This window comes from Cavia porcellus, unplaced genomic scaffold (assembly GCF_034190915.1).
Source record: "Cavia porcellus strain 051 isolate PalLab524CR breed Dunkin Hartley unplaced genomic scaffold, mCavPor4.1 scaffold_2, whole genome shotgun sequence".
Classification (NCBI taxonomy): domain Eukaryota; kingdom Metazoa; phylum Chordata; class Mammalia; order Rodentia; family Caviidae; genus Cavia; species Cavia porcellus.
Genome location: NW_026947485.1, coordinates 12,292,376 through 12,309,280, shown reverse-complemented (window position 1 = coordinate 12,309,280; position 16,905 = coordinate 12,292,376). Strand labels below are relative to the sequence as shown.

The 16,905-nt window shown below is 36.8% G+C and overlaps 1 protein-coding gene across 1 annotated transcript in view; it reads left to right on the top strand.

Moving 5' to 3' along the window:
- The window catches only part of Cog5 (component of oligomeric golgi complex 5), a 288,720-nt gene that overhangs the window by 16,161 nt on the left and 255,654 nt on the right, over positions 1-16,905 (top strand). Inside the window, exons 4-5 of the mRNA XM_013152408.3 lie at positions 5,136-5,190; positions 5,285-5,354. Of these exons, the coding sequence (XP_013007862.3) occupies positions 5,136-5,190; positions 5,285-5,354 (125 nt within the window). The remainder of the gene's footprint in view (positions 1-5,135; positions 5,191-5,284; positions 5,355-16,905) is intronic.

Below are 16,905 nucleotides of genomic sequence, written 5' to 3'. Positions count from 1 at the left end.
GGAGACAGCAAAAGCAACCAGAGCAAAAGGTAAAGCAAGACTCGTTTCCTCCCTTGTATTTTATGCAGGGTACCACCTCCGTTCCACGTCCAGTGTAGCACTCACAGCATCTCTCTGCCTGCTTTTGCACAGGATGAGGATGGTTACAAAGTGAGGACCCTGACCCCTTGCTGAGTGGCTTAATTCTAAACTTCTTAGGTTGACAATGTGTCAACCATTGCAACAGGTCATTCAGTCTGCTGGAACCACTAAACTCTACCCATAATGGGCTGAAAGCAGCCAGCCAAATAACATGTAAATGAGTATGTGTGGCTGTGTTCCAGTAGTACTGGATATGTAGGGGAGGTTATGTAACCTTTTCTTTATATAAAAAAATATTAATATGTATCAGGATGGAATTATTCTGAGGATTAAATGAGTTAGCAAAATGCTTAATGCCTGCACATAGTGCATCTATAAGAGTTAGTTAATTAAAATAACAAAAATGTCATTACCACCTAGTTGTGGAAATAGGCTTAAATTCTTTATTTTTTTTTCTTGGAGTCTTTCTTTACAACTCTCTTTAATGAAAGTATAGTAAATAATAATACATTGAATTTTGACTTGTTAATTCCTCTTCCTGTTAATTCCTGTTTGACTAAATCTTATATGAATTTTTCATTGTTTTGATTAAACCACAGGTCATAAATATGAAATGTTACTATTGCGTTTTATTATTATTATTAATCATTGCACATCATGAGAAAAACCAATTGATTTTTCCCTGTGTTGATCAGATTGGAAGTTAAAAAGGGTAGATATTGTTTTTGTTATACAATATTCTTTAATGATTCTCTTGGTATTTCTCTTCCACTCAAAGGTTTTAATTTATTGTTAGCATGTACAGTATTTGCAAGACCTACTGATGTAGAACTTAACATGTTGGGAAATTTCAGCTTGACTGTTACTTAAAAATCTAGAATAGGCATTGGATTATGTTGTTGGGTAAATGAAGATGCTCAAAGTGCTGGTTAACCTAGTATGGGAAGTTATAGTTCTAGTATGTGCTTGTTTTTCCCAGAGTGGTTTATAAGGATGGCAGTACTTAAGTCATTCTGTTAAAACTGGGAGTGTGCTCAGTGGTAGCATGTGTGAGGCCTTGGGTTAGATCCTCGTACCCCCAAACTGTAAATATGTGTAGACTGAGTTAGAAAGACTGTCTGATAGATTGAATGTGTAGAATTCTGAAGGCTTGGTTCTTTGAATTTCTATGATAAGCTAAGCATGTAATCCAGATTATTTGAATGTAGAAAGCCTACATTTAAGTTAGTATTCATTTTGACATAGTGTATATTTCTCAGTACTTACTAGAATGTTATTTTGAGTTGTTGGAAAGTGTGCTACATAGTAGACAGTTTGAATCTGAATCCTAACTTCTCCATTTGCTTTCCCCTATACATGTAAAAATTTTGCTAAATAATAGTTGAGAGGTACATTTACTAAATCTATTTTATTAAGAAGATGGGTATCCCCATTCATTTGTTTATTTAGTCATTAAATAAAAATTGAGAACTTGTTAGGTATAAGACATGTATGAATAATAGACATGTTTATTACCTTTTTGGAACATATGTGCCAGGTCTATGTGGGAGGTAGATTAAAAAACAATTTTCAAGAAGAAAAAAAATAAAATGGTGATAGAGTGGAGGAAGAGGAGTCCTTTATTCTCTGTGATGGCCCGGGAAGGTTGAAAGATAACATTTGGGCTAAGCTCTGAGTGAGGAGCCATCATGTAAAGATCTAGAAAGAAGAATGTTGTAAGCTTGGAGACCATTAAATGGGAAAGGGGGAGTTCTTGCATGTTTGAAGGGTAGAAAGAAGACCAGTAAGACTTGTGCATAAGTGTAGTGACTAAGGGAAAAACTCTTGGAAAGGACTTTTGATTTTATTCTAAAAGTTGTTGTTGTATGAAGAGATTTAATAGTATTTTAATCATTTTTGTTTTGGTGGCTGTGTAGAAAGTCAAGCATGAAACTAGGGATGGGATGCCAATTAGGAAGCCATTAGAGTAGCTGAAGGATTAGAGAGGTGGATGTGAAGAGACTGGGTGAAATGGAAGCACAGAAGATAGACTTTGTTGATAGGAACTGACAGAGTTCAGAGACAATACAGTAGTCACGAGGAGCTCCTAAGATTTTGATCTGAACAGTTTTGTAGATGATGGTATGAGTAACTGTCTTACTTTCCTCTTCGTTGAGATGGAATACCTGACATCCACTAGTTAAAAGAGGAAAGGTGTATTTCAGCTCACTGTTTGTAGTTGGTTGACTCTAAGGCAGGGTAGCATGGCAGAGGGGCATTGCAGAGGAGAAACAGTTCATGGCGTGGCAAGCACAAGGCAGCAAGCAGCATGGAGCTTCCCCGTCCCTTTTACTCCATTCAGACTATAAGCCTTTTGGTTGGTGCCCCAGAGTAGGGCTTCTATCTTCAGTAAATTCATTCAGTCACACCCAGAACTGTGCTAATTCCAATCATGGACTAATTTAATATCACGTAGCCTTAATCCCACTATCATATGCCTTAAATCCATCCAGCTCCGAAAAGCCTCATCTATGAGCACATAAGATTTTGGGGGAACACCTAGATACAAGTCATACAAGTAACTGAGATTCGATCAACTGGATTATGATTTTTATCGGGGCTAGGGTAAGTCAGAAGTTGTGCATTTTAAAGCCAGTGGGGTAGTGCATGCCTGTAAGCCCAGGACTTGGCAGGCTGAAGTGGGATAATTGCTTTTAAGTTCAAGGCCAACCTGGGCTATGTAATTAGTTTAAGGCCATTCTGAACTACACAGTGAAATCCTGTCTCAAAACATAAACAGCAGCAAAAAGGTACGCATCTTAAATGTGACATAGGAGATTTAGGGCTGGAGATTGTATGTGTATGGCTGTGTATATGGGTCGTTATAAAGAAAATTTCTTCATGTAGATAAATGTACATATTCTTGAATATGTCTATACACACACACGCACACACACACACACCCACACATTATTCCACATGTAGTACTTAGACATTGGGACTAAATGAAACTGTCAAAAGGTTGTGATGAGAAGATCAAATCTTGGAGATAATCCAATTCAGAAATCTAACTGAGGCAACCAATGAGACGGGGGAAACCCAAGGAATATGATGAATTTGAAACCTACAGGAAAAATGATTCAGGGATAGAGTGGTTGAACATATCATGAGTTTCTGGTAGTATAAAGACAAAAGTGACTATTTAGTTTGGCAACTTGGAGATTTCATGTGACCTTGATAAGATCTGTTTTAGCGGAATATTTGGAAACCCTTTAACAGTGTGGGTTGTAGTGATAAGAGGATGTAAGGAAATGGTGATAACAAGGACAAGAAGAGGTGTCAGTGGTGGAGGTTTATGGTGAGTAAACCATAAAAGCAATAGAAAAACAGAAATTCTTTAGTCTCTGGAGGATTCCATTGGACTGAGTGTATTAACACATACTTTAGTTTAGAGGAATGTTTACTAGTTTTGATGTTACTTTTTTTAATATGTGACAGAATATATTTACTTACATTTATTGGGATTACTATGCTTTCAAAACAACTATGCCCATCGTACATATATAGAAGCTGAGTTTTAAAGGGTAAAAATAAAAATAAAATCTGCAGTAATGGAAAGCCTAAATAATAAAATGTAAAATCTACTTTCCTGTGGCTTCCCAGCTACAGTCATTGTAGCTCAGTGGTACAATGTTTGCCCAGCATGCACAAGGCCTGAGTTTAATTCCCAGTATCAGTCAAAAAAAAAAAAAAAAAAAAAAAAAAAACCTCAAAAAACAAAACAAAAAGCAAAAACCACCAAAACAACCCCCAAAAATTCAAAACACTACTTTCCTGAAAATATTTTTGTAAGAATTTCTTCCTTATGTTGTAAATGAAGTGTAAAGACACCTCTGTGCTTGTAGTCTGTGTCTGTTGTTTATATACCACATAATTCATCAAAAAATGTTTTGATTACTTACCTGGGAATGATTCTGAGTTAGGTTTTGTTTGTACAGTAGTGAATGAGAGACGGTTCCTTTAACCTCAAGAATTTATACTCTAGTAAGTAAAATATTACATAGATAGATATACAAGTGAATACTTGGTTACATATTTAGTGATGTGAGGTGAAAATGTAGTTTGGTGTGGAAGAGAATGAGATTCTGAGTTGGGGAATCTTGTCCTTATCCAACGGGAGCATGAGGGGTAGACAGAATATAGGCAAAGAGTTTACCATGTCCAGATCGTGTAAGGCTTTATCAAATATACTGTGGACTATAGTTTTAATACAGTGGATGGCATGATACAATTTGAACTTTTGAAGATTCTTAAGGCACTTTTTTTTGGGGATCAATTCATAACCTTCCACTTGGCAGGCAGGCTCTTATGCTGCTGAGCTAAATCCCGAGCCAAGGCACTATTTTTTTAAATAAACATAAAATTTACCATTTTAACTGTTAAAAAACATACATTTAGTACTATTAAGTACATTTACAGTATTGTATAACCATTACCACTATCTAGTTCCAGTTCTAGCTTTTCACCACTCCAAATCAAAACCCTGTGTCCATGAAATCCCTTTAAGCTCTCTTTTGTGGGGCAAGGATTGGAGGAGGCGGCTAGTTACAGGCTTTTCATACCAATACAAATAAAAGGTATTGTATGGTTTACAACAGTGGTAGAAAAATTGTATATTGTGACAATCTTGATTGTCAATTCGTTGGCTTGAAAGATTAGTAATCTTTAGGTATGTCTGTGTGGGTCATAGAGGAATGCCCTCCACCTTGGTGTCACCCTCCCCACCCCGCGTCCCCCTGTCCCCACTCTGCTTCCCAGCCACCATAAAGTGAGCACCTTTGTTCTAATATGCTGTTCTGCCACCATGTTTCTTCCTTGGAGCTGGCCAACCATGAACTGAAACTGAGCCAAGTTAAACCTCTCCTCCTTTAAGTTGAGAGTATCCCAGCTATTGGAAAAGCTGATCAATACATACATATATTCTTCTTAAAAATACTTTTTGTAATACAATTTTTTTACCCAGTGTGAATCTTTGTAGATCTATAAAACTAATGTATGTGGTTATGCTTTCCTAGGTGTTCTTCAGATGATGCAGACAAGAATTGGGGCTTTACAGGGAGCTGTTGATAGGTACTGTTGCTCATTTTATTAATGTATGTAGTGGAGATATTTCTATCCATCGATATTTTGAAAATCATTTTATTCTTACTGTTTTTTCTCTTAGGATGAAAGCAAAAATTGTTGAGCCATATAATAAAATAGTAGCCCGTACTGCACAACTAGCAAGACTTCAGGTAGGTTCTCACTTTTATTTCTTTATACTTTATTGTTCATACTAGTTTTATAAGTCAGCAGGTGTCAAGAGTATGAGTCCAGAAGAAGCAAGGGAATGGGAAGAGAGCACTAGAAGAAAGTGGCGAAATAATAAAAGCCTTACAGTGAGGTATCCAGTTCAAAAACTATATATTGATACTATGTGAAATATTTCAACTCATTGTATGTAATTGGTTACTATCTTGTGTCCTAATTTCTTTTACCAGTGTTTTTTTATTTTAATTTTTATCATTATTATTATTATTTTTTTTCTGAAAATCAAACTTAGGACCTTGTGCTTGCAAGGCAGGCGCTTGTGCCACTGAGCTGTATCTCCTGGCCCTGACCAGTGGTTTGTAGTTTTCAGGGTACATATTTTTGGCCTACTTGGTTCAATTTATTGGTCAGTTTTTTTTTTCTAGTTATTACAAATGAATTATTTATTTTTCATTATTAGTTATAAAAATGCCATTTTTTTGTGTGTGTTAACTTTTTTATTTGACAACTTTAATGAATTTGTTTTAGTTCTGTTTTTTGATGAAATGTTTAGGGTTTTCTAAATGGCAGATCATATTGTCTGCAAATAAAGACAATGTTCTTTTTCCTTTTCAATTTGGGTGACTTTCTCTTGCCTAATATCTTTGGCTAGTAGGACTTTGAATACTAAGTTAAATAGAAGTGGTGAGAGTGGACATCCTTGTCTTGTTCCTAGTCTTAGAGAAAAAGCTTTAAATTCTTCACTATTGAGTATGGTGTTAATTGTGGGGTTGTTATTTATTTATTTATTTATTTAAATTTTTATTTTAAAAGTATACAACAGAACAAGTCACAATAAAGCCAACTAAGATCGTACAGTGAAATTGTTACATAACGTCACAGCAGGTTACCGGGATAACAGTAATAGGTATCACAATATATTTTGTTATCTTTATAATAGTTGTTCTTTCAATCCCGTATATCAAAATGAGATGAAACATAGAACACTATAGAACTTATCAAAACAGAATATTGAATAGAGCAGTACCATTAATCAGAAAAGAGCAAAACAGTAATATTTGCCTTCAAAGAAATGGTAGAAGGAAGTCCCCCTTATTTGCTATGGTCAACCTTCCAGGAGATGCTCAGATTTCTGGTTCCCATTTGCTAATGAGGGGAGGGGAGGAGAAGGAAGATAGGGGAAGTGGGATATTTGACTCTAGCCATGTAGCAGTAGGTTCACTATTGCTAGCAGGGAGGCAGAATGGTCATTTGTTTTAACAGCGTCCTCAGTTCCAACATGGTGTGGATCTCAGGAGACACTGCTAGTTCTCCCCCTGGAAGGGCTGCAGTCGGCCACCGTGCCTCCGCTTACCAGGGAGGGGAGGTGCTGGCTTGGCTTCCCAGAGTCCTAAGTTCCAACATGGCGTGGATCTCAGGAGACACTGCTAGTTCTCCCCCTGGAAGGGCTGCAGTGGGCCACACTACCGCCGCTTACTAGGGAGGGGAGGTGCTGGCTTGGCTTCCCAGAGTCCTAAGTTCCAACATGGCGTGGATCTCAGAAGATACTGCTAGTTCTCCCCCTGGAAGGGCTGCAGTGGGCCACACTACCGCTGCTTACTAGGGAGGGGAGGTGCTGGCTTGGCTTCCCAGAGTCCTCGGGGTTGTTATTTATTATGTTGAGCTATATTGTTTCTGCAGCTAATTTGTTGACAGTTTTTAATCATGAGAGGATATCGAATTTTGCCTAATGCCCTTTTCTGTGTCTATTGAGGTGATGCAAGGATTTTGTCCTTCATCCTGTTGATGTGGTGCATTATTTTGATTTGTGTAGGTCAAACCATCTGTGCATTCCAGGGGTAAATTGTACTTCATGATGGTAGGGATGCATTTTACTGTGGCAGGCCTGGTGTTAGGGTCAGAACAAAGTGCAGTCTTGTGTCTTTGTCTTTTCCCACCCAAAGGCTATCTTTCTCTTGCTGAAATACCTGGGGTTGGGGAAAGAGTGATATGGGTAATGTGAAATTATTATAATGTGAATCTTAACCTTCTTCAGTGTGTCTTACTTCTGTGCTATATCCAAATGCTGTTACTCCATTTTCTTTGCATGTGTAAAGTGTTTCTGTACATAGATAATTGTTCAGTTCTGTCTTGGCAAACTGGAGTGCTGGAAAGTCCTACTTTATCACCCTGCTGAAATTCCTCTTCAGCATTGCACATTGGTTTATAGAATTACAACTATAATGTATTACTTTTTTGAGAATAGTATGCTTTTTAACATTTATCCTTGTTTCTTGTTGTTTAGTTGCCTCATTTTTCTTGTTATAGTCTATGCCGTTATCTGAATATTCTGCTGATAGCCTTTAGGATTGCTTCAAGTTTGGGGTCATTCTTGGATCTTGGGCAATCCTCCTGCCTCAATCTCCCAAATGCTGGTGTTACACCATGCCCAGCCCAGCAACGTTTTTATAAAAGGCATCAAATGAAGTTTTTCTTTCTTCTTTTTTTTAAGTTTCAGGTGTCTATAACATGATTTTTGCCTTTATTAGCCAAGGATAGGAACAGAGGCCAGACAATTGACCCTTATTAGCCAGTTCTAGTTGGAACAACCCCTTGCCTTAAAAGTGCTAGCACTCAGTATGTTATCATCTGATGAATAAATACCTAATCTCTCTGTCCCTCTCTTTTTCTCTGTCTCTCTGTCTCTGTCTGTCTGTCTGTCTCTCTCTGTCTCTCATGTTTAGGGCCATTATAATGCTGATCTGAATAGTTTTGTACAAATATGTTGGCTCCTATAAATACCCCTCTTATAAGATATATCCCAGAATTGGGATTTGTGAGTTACAGACTTTCTCCAACTTTATTTACATAATGGCTAATTATTTTGTCAAATGGTTAAGCCACAAATACAAGCAGTATATACAGCGTGCCCTTTGGTTTGTATTCATGTCAGCAGTGCTGTTAGACTTACTAGTTTGTGCCAATTATATTTTTGTTCTTTTGGGAATGAAGTAACCAAGGAGACTGAATACTTAATAATAAGTTCTTTGTAATAAGGTTTCAAATATCCCTTTGGCTCTTGTCTAATTTTTGTTTAAATTTTATTTTACTCTAGTCTCTTGATGGGTGAATGTTAAATTTACCCAGTTTTTCTTTGTTATTGTTTCTATGTGTTAAGAGAACTTTTTCTACTTTGAAGTTATAAAGGTATTTTATATTATTTTCCAAAAGTTGTATCGTTTCATGTTTAGATCTATAATCTATCTGAAAATGGTTGTAAATTTACTGATCTTTTTTTCTAAAATAACTAGTTTGCATGTTTTCAAACTTAACTTAGTATAGTAGTTTTCTCATATTTTTTGTAGTTTATTTTTATTTGTGTTTTTAAATTTCTTCTTCAGTTATAAAACTTGTATTTTCATTTACCTTTTTGGACACATAGAGTGTATTCATATAGGTATGCCAATATTTCATTTTTAATATTTTTGGGTTTGATTTTATTTGTTGAACTTTCTTTTTGTTATAGGCTTTATTTTTTGATTTTTTGTAATTTCCTGGTAATTTTTGGTTGGACATTGAAAACGTGTATTCTGGGGCTAGGGATTTAGCTCAGCGGCATAAGCACCTGCCTTGCAAGCAGGCGGTCGTGAGTTCAATCCCTGGTACCAATAAAAATGAAAAAGACAAAAAAAAAAGAAAAAAAAAAAGAAAACGTGTATTCTATGTTTAGGGATCTTGGGTGGTTTAAAGTTTGAACCTTATTTTTACTTTTCTAAGTAGTGAAGATTGAACCCTGGGCCTTTGCATTGAGCTGTATCCATAGCCCTTTCAATTTTTTATTTCGAGATAGTCTCTGAATTACCCAGGCTGGGCTTGAATTTGTGTTCTTCTTGCCTCAGCCTCCCAGAGTGCTGTGATTATAGGTGTGTGCTGCCACACAGGCTCAGAACTTTATTTTGTTAATTCACATATAAATTACTGGGAACCAGTTTAATTTTTTGAAGATGTGCTTTTAAGTCTTTGTAAGTGCAGGTCTAGCACAGCCTTTAGTATCAGGCTATTGAGCCTCTTTGATTAGGTCTTTCTCTTGTAGCTGGTGGGATATAACTGAGGTTTTGTGAATTTTTCTTGTTTTTTCTCCCATATGCACAGATTAGTATTCAGTCAGAAATTTGAAGTCACCCTATTATATATCTTTATAGCCTTCCTTCTTTCTAAAGTGTTTTGCTCAGCAATTTGCCCTCAGACTCCAGCTTTTTGGGCTTTCCTGAAGTCTAATATCTTTTCCCATGAAACTGACCTGCTCTTTTAGCTTCCTCTTCCCGTTGCTGCAGACATGATATTGTCTCCCAGTGTAACCTGAGACAGTTGTTAACCTTTTTCTTCTTCATGATGATTCAATTATTCCTGTCGTGTGAATAATATATTTCACATATTTTGTTCAATTTTCTAGTTATTTAGGAGGGAGGGGAATGTAAATCTGATCCTGATGTTCTATTAGTGGTAGAAGTTGCCTTCATTTTAAGAAATTGAATCCTAAGTCACATACCATAGAATCACCACTCTCAGGTACACAGTTGAGTAGGATACGGTGATGCACACTTGTAATCCTAGCTGCGCAGGAGGCTAAAGCAGGAGAATTTTGAGTTCAAGGCCAGTCTGGCCTATTTAGCAAGATTCTGTTTCCCAGTAAATAAAAATAGCTGGGGACATAGCTCAGTGATAGAGCTCTTGCCTAGTACAGCAGAGTCCTGGGTTCAGTCCCCACAACCACCAAAAATAAAAACTGGTATGCTGTTGAGGGGTGTTTTAACATATTCATGTTTACTGTATTGTGCCTTGTGAAAATAGTGTGTAACTCTTCCTTACAATATCAGAGCATTTCATTATTTAACAAACCTCGGTCCCATTAGTAGTCACTCCCCATAGCTGGTTTCCTTTCTCCTAGTTCCCAATTATTGGCTACTGTCACTCTTTATGGACTTGTACCTTCTGGGTACTTCATATAAATAAATCATGCATTATATGGCATTTTGTTTGTGGTTTCTTTTACGTATAGTATTTTCAAAGTTCATCCATGTTGTGCTGTGTATCAGTATTTCATTCTTTTTTTTTTTTTTTTTTTTTTTTGTCTTTTTCCTTTTTATCAGTACCGGGGATCGAACTCACAACTGCCTGCTTGCAAGGCAGGCGCTTATGCCACTGAGCTAAATCCCTAGCCCCTACTTCATTCTTTTTATGTCTAAGTATTTCATAGTGTGTGAAATATTGTATGGCCGCATTTTTGTTTATTTATCATTTAATGGAAATTTGAGTTGTTTCTATTTTTTAGCTATTATAAACAAGACTGCTGTGGAAAAGGTTTTGTGTATGGCTTTTTTTCTTAATGTATTTAAAAATTTCTTTAGTTTATATATTCCCAAGAGCATATATGGCATATCATTTAAGTCTTTATGAAACATTTTAAGGAACACCAGACTGTTTCCATAAGAGCTATACTGTTTTCCATTCCCATCAGTGATGTACGGTGGTTCCAACCCCCCGTCCCCCACCTTTGTCTCTGTCTCTCTTTTTGGTCTTTTTGAGACAGGGTTTCATTGAGCAATTTAGGCTGACCATGAAATCACTTTGTAGCTAGGCTGGCCTTGGACTTGCAGCAATCCCCCTGCCTCAAACTCCCAAGTGCTGGGAGTACAGCTGTGTACCGCCAGCTGGGCCTCAGTTTCTCTATTTCTTGCCACTATTTTTGTGCTGTTTTGTTCTTTTTTAAGGAACAGATTTTTATTTTTATTCTTTTTTTTTTTTCTTTTGTACCAGGGATTAAACTCAAATCCATTGTATTTACCAGGCAAGTGCTTATGCTGCTGAGCTAAATCCCTGGTCTCTTAAGGAACAATTTTAATTCTTTTTTTTTTTTTAAAGACTGTTTTTTGCTATGTAGTCTAGGCTGGCCTTGAACTTGGGTGATCTTGCCTCAGCCACCCTGTTGCTGGGGTTACAGGGGTGTGTCACCATACCCAGGCCTTTTGGTTCTTAATAGACCTAATCCTATTGCATTTGAAGTAGTGTCTTGTAGTCATTTTGTTTTGCATTTCCATAATAACTGATACTGAGAATATTTTGTTGTGTCTGTTGACCATAGTTATCTATTTATCTTTCTATCATCTTTTTTTTTTGTGATACTAGAGTACTTTCTATTTTTTTAATAATTCTTTTTTTTTTTTATTGGTACCGGGGATCAAACTCACAACCACACACTTGGAAGGCAGACGCTTATGCTGCTGAACTAAATCCCCAGCCCAGTACTTTCCATTTTGAAATAGGATGTCTTTAAGTTGCCCAAACTAGCCTCAAACTTGTGATTCTCTTGCCTCAGCCTCCCAGACTGCTGGAATCACAGGTGTGCACCACCATGCTTGACCCTGGCGATTTCTATGTTCTTTAAAGAAATGTCTGTTAAAATCTTTTGCCCATGTAAAAGTTGGATTACTGTATTTGTACCTTTCTTCCTTTGTATTAGTCAGGTTTCTATTACTGTGACAAATATCTGAGATAATCAGCTTATAAAGAAAAAAATTGGGGGGCCTGGGGGTTTAGCTCAGCGGCATAAGTACCTGCCTTGAAAGCAGGCAGTTGTGAGTTCGATCCCTGGTACTGATAAAAAGGAAAAAGACAAAAAAAAAAAAAAAAAGAAAAAAATTTTTTTCCTGGGTTGGCACAACATATAGTGGGGTGTGTGGGTTGGATGCTGTTCACTTTCTGGAGAGGAAGTAAAAGAGCAAAAGAAGAAGGCCTGTGTCCCAGACTTCCTTTGAGGTCAGCCCCCAAGGACATAACCTTCCTGCTAGGCTTTACCACTTAAAATGTTTCCGCCACCTCCCAGTGGCACCAAGCTGAGGACCAAGCACTCATGTCTCAGCCTCCTGAGTGCTGGAATTACAGGAGTGTATCACCATGCCCAGGCTGCCTGACCATGGCCTGCGGGAGGGCAGTCTAGATCCATTTGACTGCATATCAGTCTTCTACGCTTCCTTGTGGAATTCTTGGTTGCTTTCTGCATGTAGAAGGTATTACTCTATTGTGTCCTGGTTACCACATTACTTTTTGAGAAGCTGTCATTCTGATGATGATCTTTTAAAGGTAATTGGTGGATTTTCTTTGATTTCTTTTAAGATTTTTTTCTTCTTTTTGAATCCCTTCAATTTCAGAAGTAGTTTTGCTGTCATCATCATCATTTCTCTTATGATTCATTTCTCTTGTTCAATTTGTGAATTGATCTCTAATCATTTCTAAGCTATGACTTCAGATATGTATTGTTTGTTCTCTTTGTCATGTTTCTTTAGATTGATTAAACCTATCTTAAACTTTATTATTTTATCCTCTCTTACCTTCTTTTAACTTTTACTGTTTTTGTATTTTCCTGCTGTTTCCTGGAGGTTTTTTTTCTTTTCCTGATTCGATGTTTTGTTTCCTTAATTGATTTTCTTATGTGTTATGAATACACTAGTCTGTTTATTATTTTACTAAACTTTGGTCACTGTATTTTATTTTTAGAAATTCTTTTTCTTTTCCTAAAATGCTTTATTTATCCTTTGTCGTATTTGTTTCTTGACTTCATTTCTTTGCATATATATTGATAAGCTTTTTTGTTTCCTGAGTTCAATAGGTTGGTGATCTTTAACAGTTTATTTTTGTAGAGTTTGCTAACTCTGTTGTAGTCTAGATTTTACTTGAAGGGTTATTTTTCTGGACTGAGTCCTTCAAAAAGGATTTGATTTATTTTCTATGACTTCAGGTATTACAAGATACACACTAACTTAAACTTGGCAAAATCCCCTACTTTGCCTTAGAAGTTAGTGAAGATACGGATTCAGGTAGTCTAGGATTAATACAATAAAATCAAACTCAGTAAGGTAACAGACTGTTTTCACAGAAATCTGGGGAAATGGACTAGGAGGAAAAACAGATAGAACAGAAATCTGAACTTTGTACATATTACACTGGATGTATTTTTTAAAAGTGAAGGTGGTAATGCCTACTGGTAGAGATGCTAGAGATTAGTGTGGCAAAATGTATTTGCAGCTACTAAGTGAGAAAGAACCAGGCTGTAATATTTACATAATTTCTAATTGTTCCCAGGTTCCAATCCATTTCTTTTTTTTTTTAATTTTAAAGAGATTAAGACAAAAGAGGACATAACAAAGCAAATCAGATCAGAACAATGCAAGTAACACAGCATTTTACTACAATCCATTTCTAAAGGTGTTTTTCTTTTTTTTTTTTATTTAAGGAGAAAAAGAAAAAAAAACAGAAAAAGGGTACAAGTTATACAGAATTTCAAAAAAAAATAAACAGTAGGAAATCACTAGTTAATAGTTTGCATATTGTCATCTTAGAAATAGTTGTTCAAGTTACAAAATTAAAGCATATAAAGTAGACATTCAAACTGTGAGACTGCAAACAGTTCTGTTCAATAATCCAACAAAAACTCAGTAATATGGTTATCTGTCTTAAACGCTTAAATATATATGCAGTTATATCCTTTAGAGCACTTTCTTTTCCTCTCTTTTTTACAATGACAATTACACATTTTGGGTTTTATTACTCCCACAGTTCTTATTACTTTTTTTTGAAGGGAATAAAATCAAATGTGACATAACAAAACAGAGTCAGTCAGATCAAAAAGATGGACATAGTACATAATGTAAAAACAGAACACAAGGTGATCAACAATGGTTACCATAATGCCTCTTGCTATTGTAAAAAGAATTGCCTATATTATCAATAATAATCAATATATAATAAAATTGAACAAACAGTAAAGAACAAAACCAATAAAACCAAAACATTGGAGACATTATAGGAATTCAAAGGAAGATAATAGTCAAACCAGAATGGGCATCATAGTGAATCTTATTGTCTTCACAGTTGTTGCTTATACTCTCAAACTTGGTACATAGGGTCTCTTTCCTTGAAATCTTTGAGTATAACTTCGTATACTATAGCATCAAACGTATCAAGACAATGTAAAACCATTCAAGAGAATGACAGTATTACAGGATATTTAGAACCAACTAACAGAAAATGAACAATGGTTTCTGTATTATCTCCTTGTCTATAAAAGTTTTTGTTTATATTATCACATATAAAATCCAATAAGATACAACATGTTAAGACAGATGGAGACAGAAGAACAAAAGCTTGATGGGACTTCAAAACAAGATGATATTAAATCAGCACTAGGTATTATGATGTCTTGTTTTCTCCAAAATAGCTGTTCATACCATCCAACCTTCTCTGCCTTATTTCTGTTGAGCTCTTTTTCTGTCATTAGTTGTCAGTTTGTCTTCTTCATTTCGCTTTCTGCTCCATTCATTGTGGCCTCTCTGCCACTGTTTCTGGAATCTTGGTATTTTTCTCTTTTAGAATGTCCTGCAGTATTCTCTGTAGAGTTGAATTGGTGGTTGCAAATTCTCCTAGTTCCTCTTTATCCTGGAAGCACCTTGTTTCTCCATTAATTTCTAGGGACAGTTGTGCAGGATATATCAATCTTGGCTGGAGGTTATTGTCTTTCAAAGCTTGAATTATTTCGCCCCTTGCTCTTTGTGATTTGATGGTTTGTGGCGAGAAGTCTGCTGTAATTCGGATGGGTGTTCCCTTGTAAGTGATCTGCTTCTTGTCTCTGACGGCTTTTAATATTCTGTTCTTATATTGGATTTCTGGAATTTTGATTGTTATATGCCTGGGTGTAGTTCTGTTTGGGTTGTAGGTGGCTGGGGTCCTGTATGCCTCATAGATCTGAGTATCTTTACCTTTTCCCATATTAGGGAAGTTCTCCTTGATTATTTCTGTGAATAACCTTTGCAGTTCATTTGTTTGTATCCCTGCTTCTTCCTTTACATTCTTAATTCTTAAGTTATAGATCCTCTTATCATCTTCTAGCCTTTGTATTGTTACTGCTTGTTTCCTTGTTATTTTTAAGAAGTTTTTCCTTTCATACTCCCACATTACAAATCTGTCCTCCAGTTCAGATAATCTATCCTTAGTTTCTTTCAAGCTGTTATGCCAGCTTTCAATAGAGTTTTTAGTTTCTTGGTAATCTCTAAATCCCTAGCCCCTGTTAATCAAACTTTTAAAACTATGTTTGAAGGGGTTGGGGATTTAGCTCAGCGGCATAAGCGCCTGCCTTGCAAGCAGGCAGTTGTGAGTTCGATCCCCGGTACCGATAAAAACGAAAAAGACAAAAAAAAAAAAAAAAAGAAATCACTTTTGACTAAAGGGTTTTTGTTGTAGTCCAAGTTGTCCTTGTACTCGCTGTGAGGCCAAGGCTGGCCTTGAACTTGCAGTTTTCCTCCTGCCCTGGCCTCCTGCCTCAGCCTCATGAGTGCTGGAATTGTAGGAATGTATCACCATGCCAAGTCTGAGTAAAGTATTTTGACTGTAGCTGTTCAGCAAGAGCTACATGGACATAGGCGTATGAGATATTAAGGGAGCCAGAAAAAGTAAGAACTACTGTTTTGCCAGAGGAAGGGAATGGGCATCTGTTGAAAGTCCAAGGAATATTTTGAGTGTCAAGAACATGCTGATTAAAAAAAAAAAGAAAACAACATTCAGAGTAGGGAAGAAAGAAAATGTTCAAAGGAATGAATGTGTGAATTACTTACATACTCAGAAATAATAATTCAGCATGACTGGAGCCAGGAAAAGTACTTTTAAAACGACACAAGGTAAAGTTGAAAAGTGAAGCAAAGGCTGCGTCATGAAGAGGCTCGCCCATATGCCCCTTAAGGACACGGCACCACATTCTCTTTCTTAATAGGGAACTACTGAATCATCCTTCCGGGAGAAAAAAATGATCTGATGTTTGCTTTAGAAAGATGAGGCATGTGGGTTTCCTATTTTTAGTAATGGCAGACTTGATTATTAGCTTCCCATTGAAAACAACTAAAACTGTCCAACATAAAGATATCTTGGTTTTAGCTGACCTGCAGGACTGAGGTGAAGCTGATTTCTTAGGCTATTTCCTGTCCGGTGTGTGAGGGCCCCTGGATGGCTCTGTTCATTAGAGTAGTGTTACCAACTTCTTTTTCATACTAGAGAGAAAGGTAAGGAGAATCCCTGGAGTGGGAAGTTTGTTACTTTCTTTGTTTCATATTAGCCCATCAAGAAGCCAACAGTTGCAGTTCCATCCCTGCAAGTTCTACAGGAGCTTATGGGACTTGTGGTCCTAAAAATTGAGGAGATGAACATATTTGGAAACAAGACTCCAGCATTCCCAGGAAGAAACCTCACCCCAGGCCCATCTTTTTTTGGCCTTTTAGACAGTTTTGCTATTGCCTTAGTTGTCATCTTACAGCTGGAACACAGTAACTGATACCCACAGCTTAAAGAAGCCCACAGTTATTTTGGTTCGTGGTTACATTCCCTGGTCACCTGGCTCTCAGGCAGAAACTGCTTGGAAGAGGGGGCTTGGCAGAGGAAAGCCGCTCCCAGCATGGTGGTGGGTAGCAGAGGGGCAGAGAGGAGCGGCGTGGGAGGTGCGTCCTTCCAGGTCAC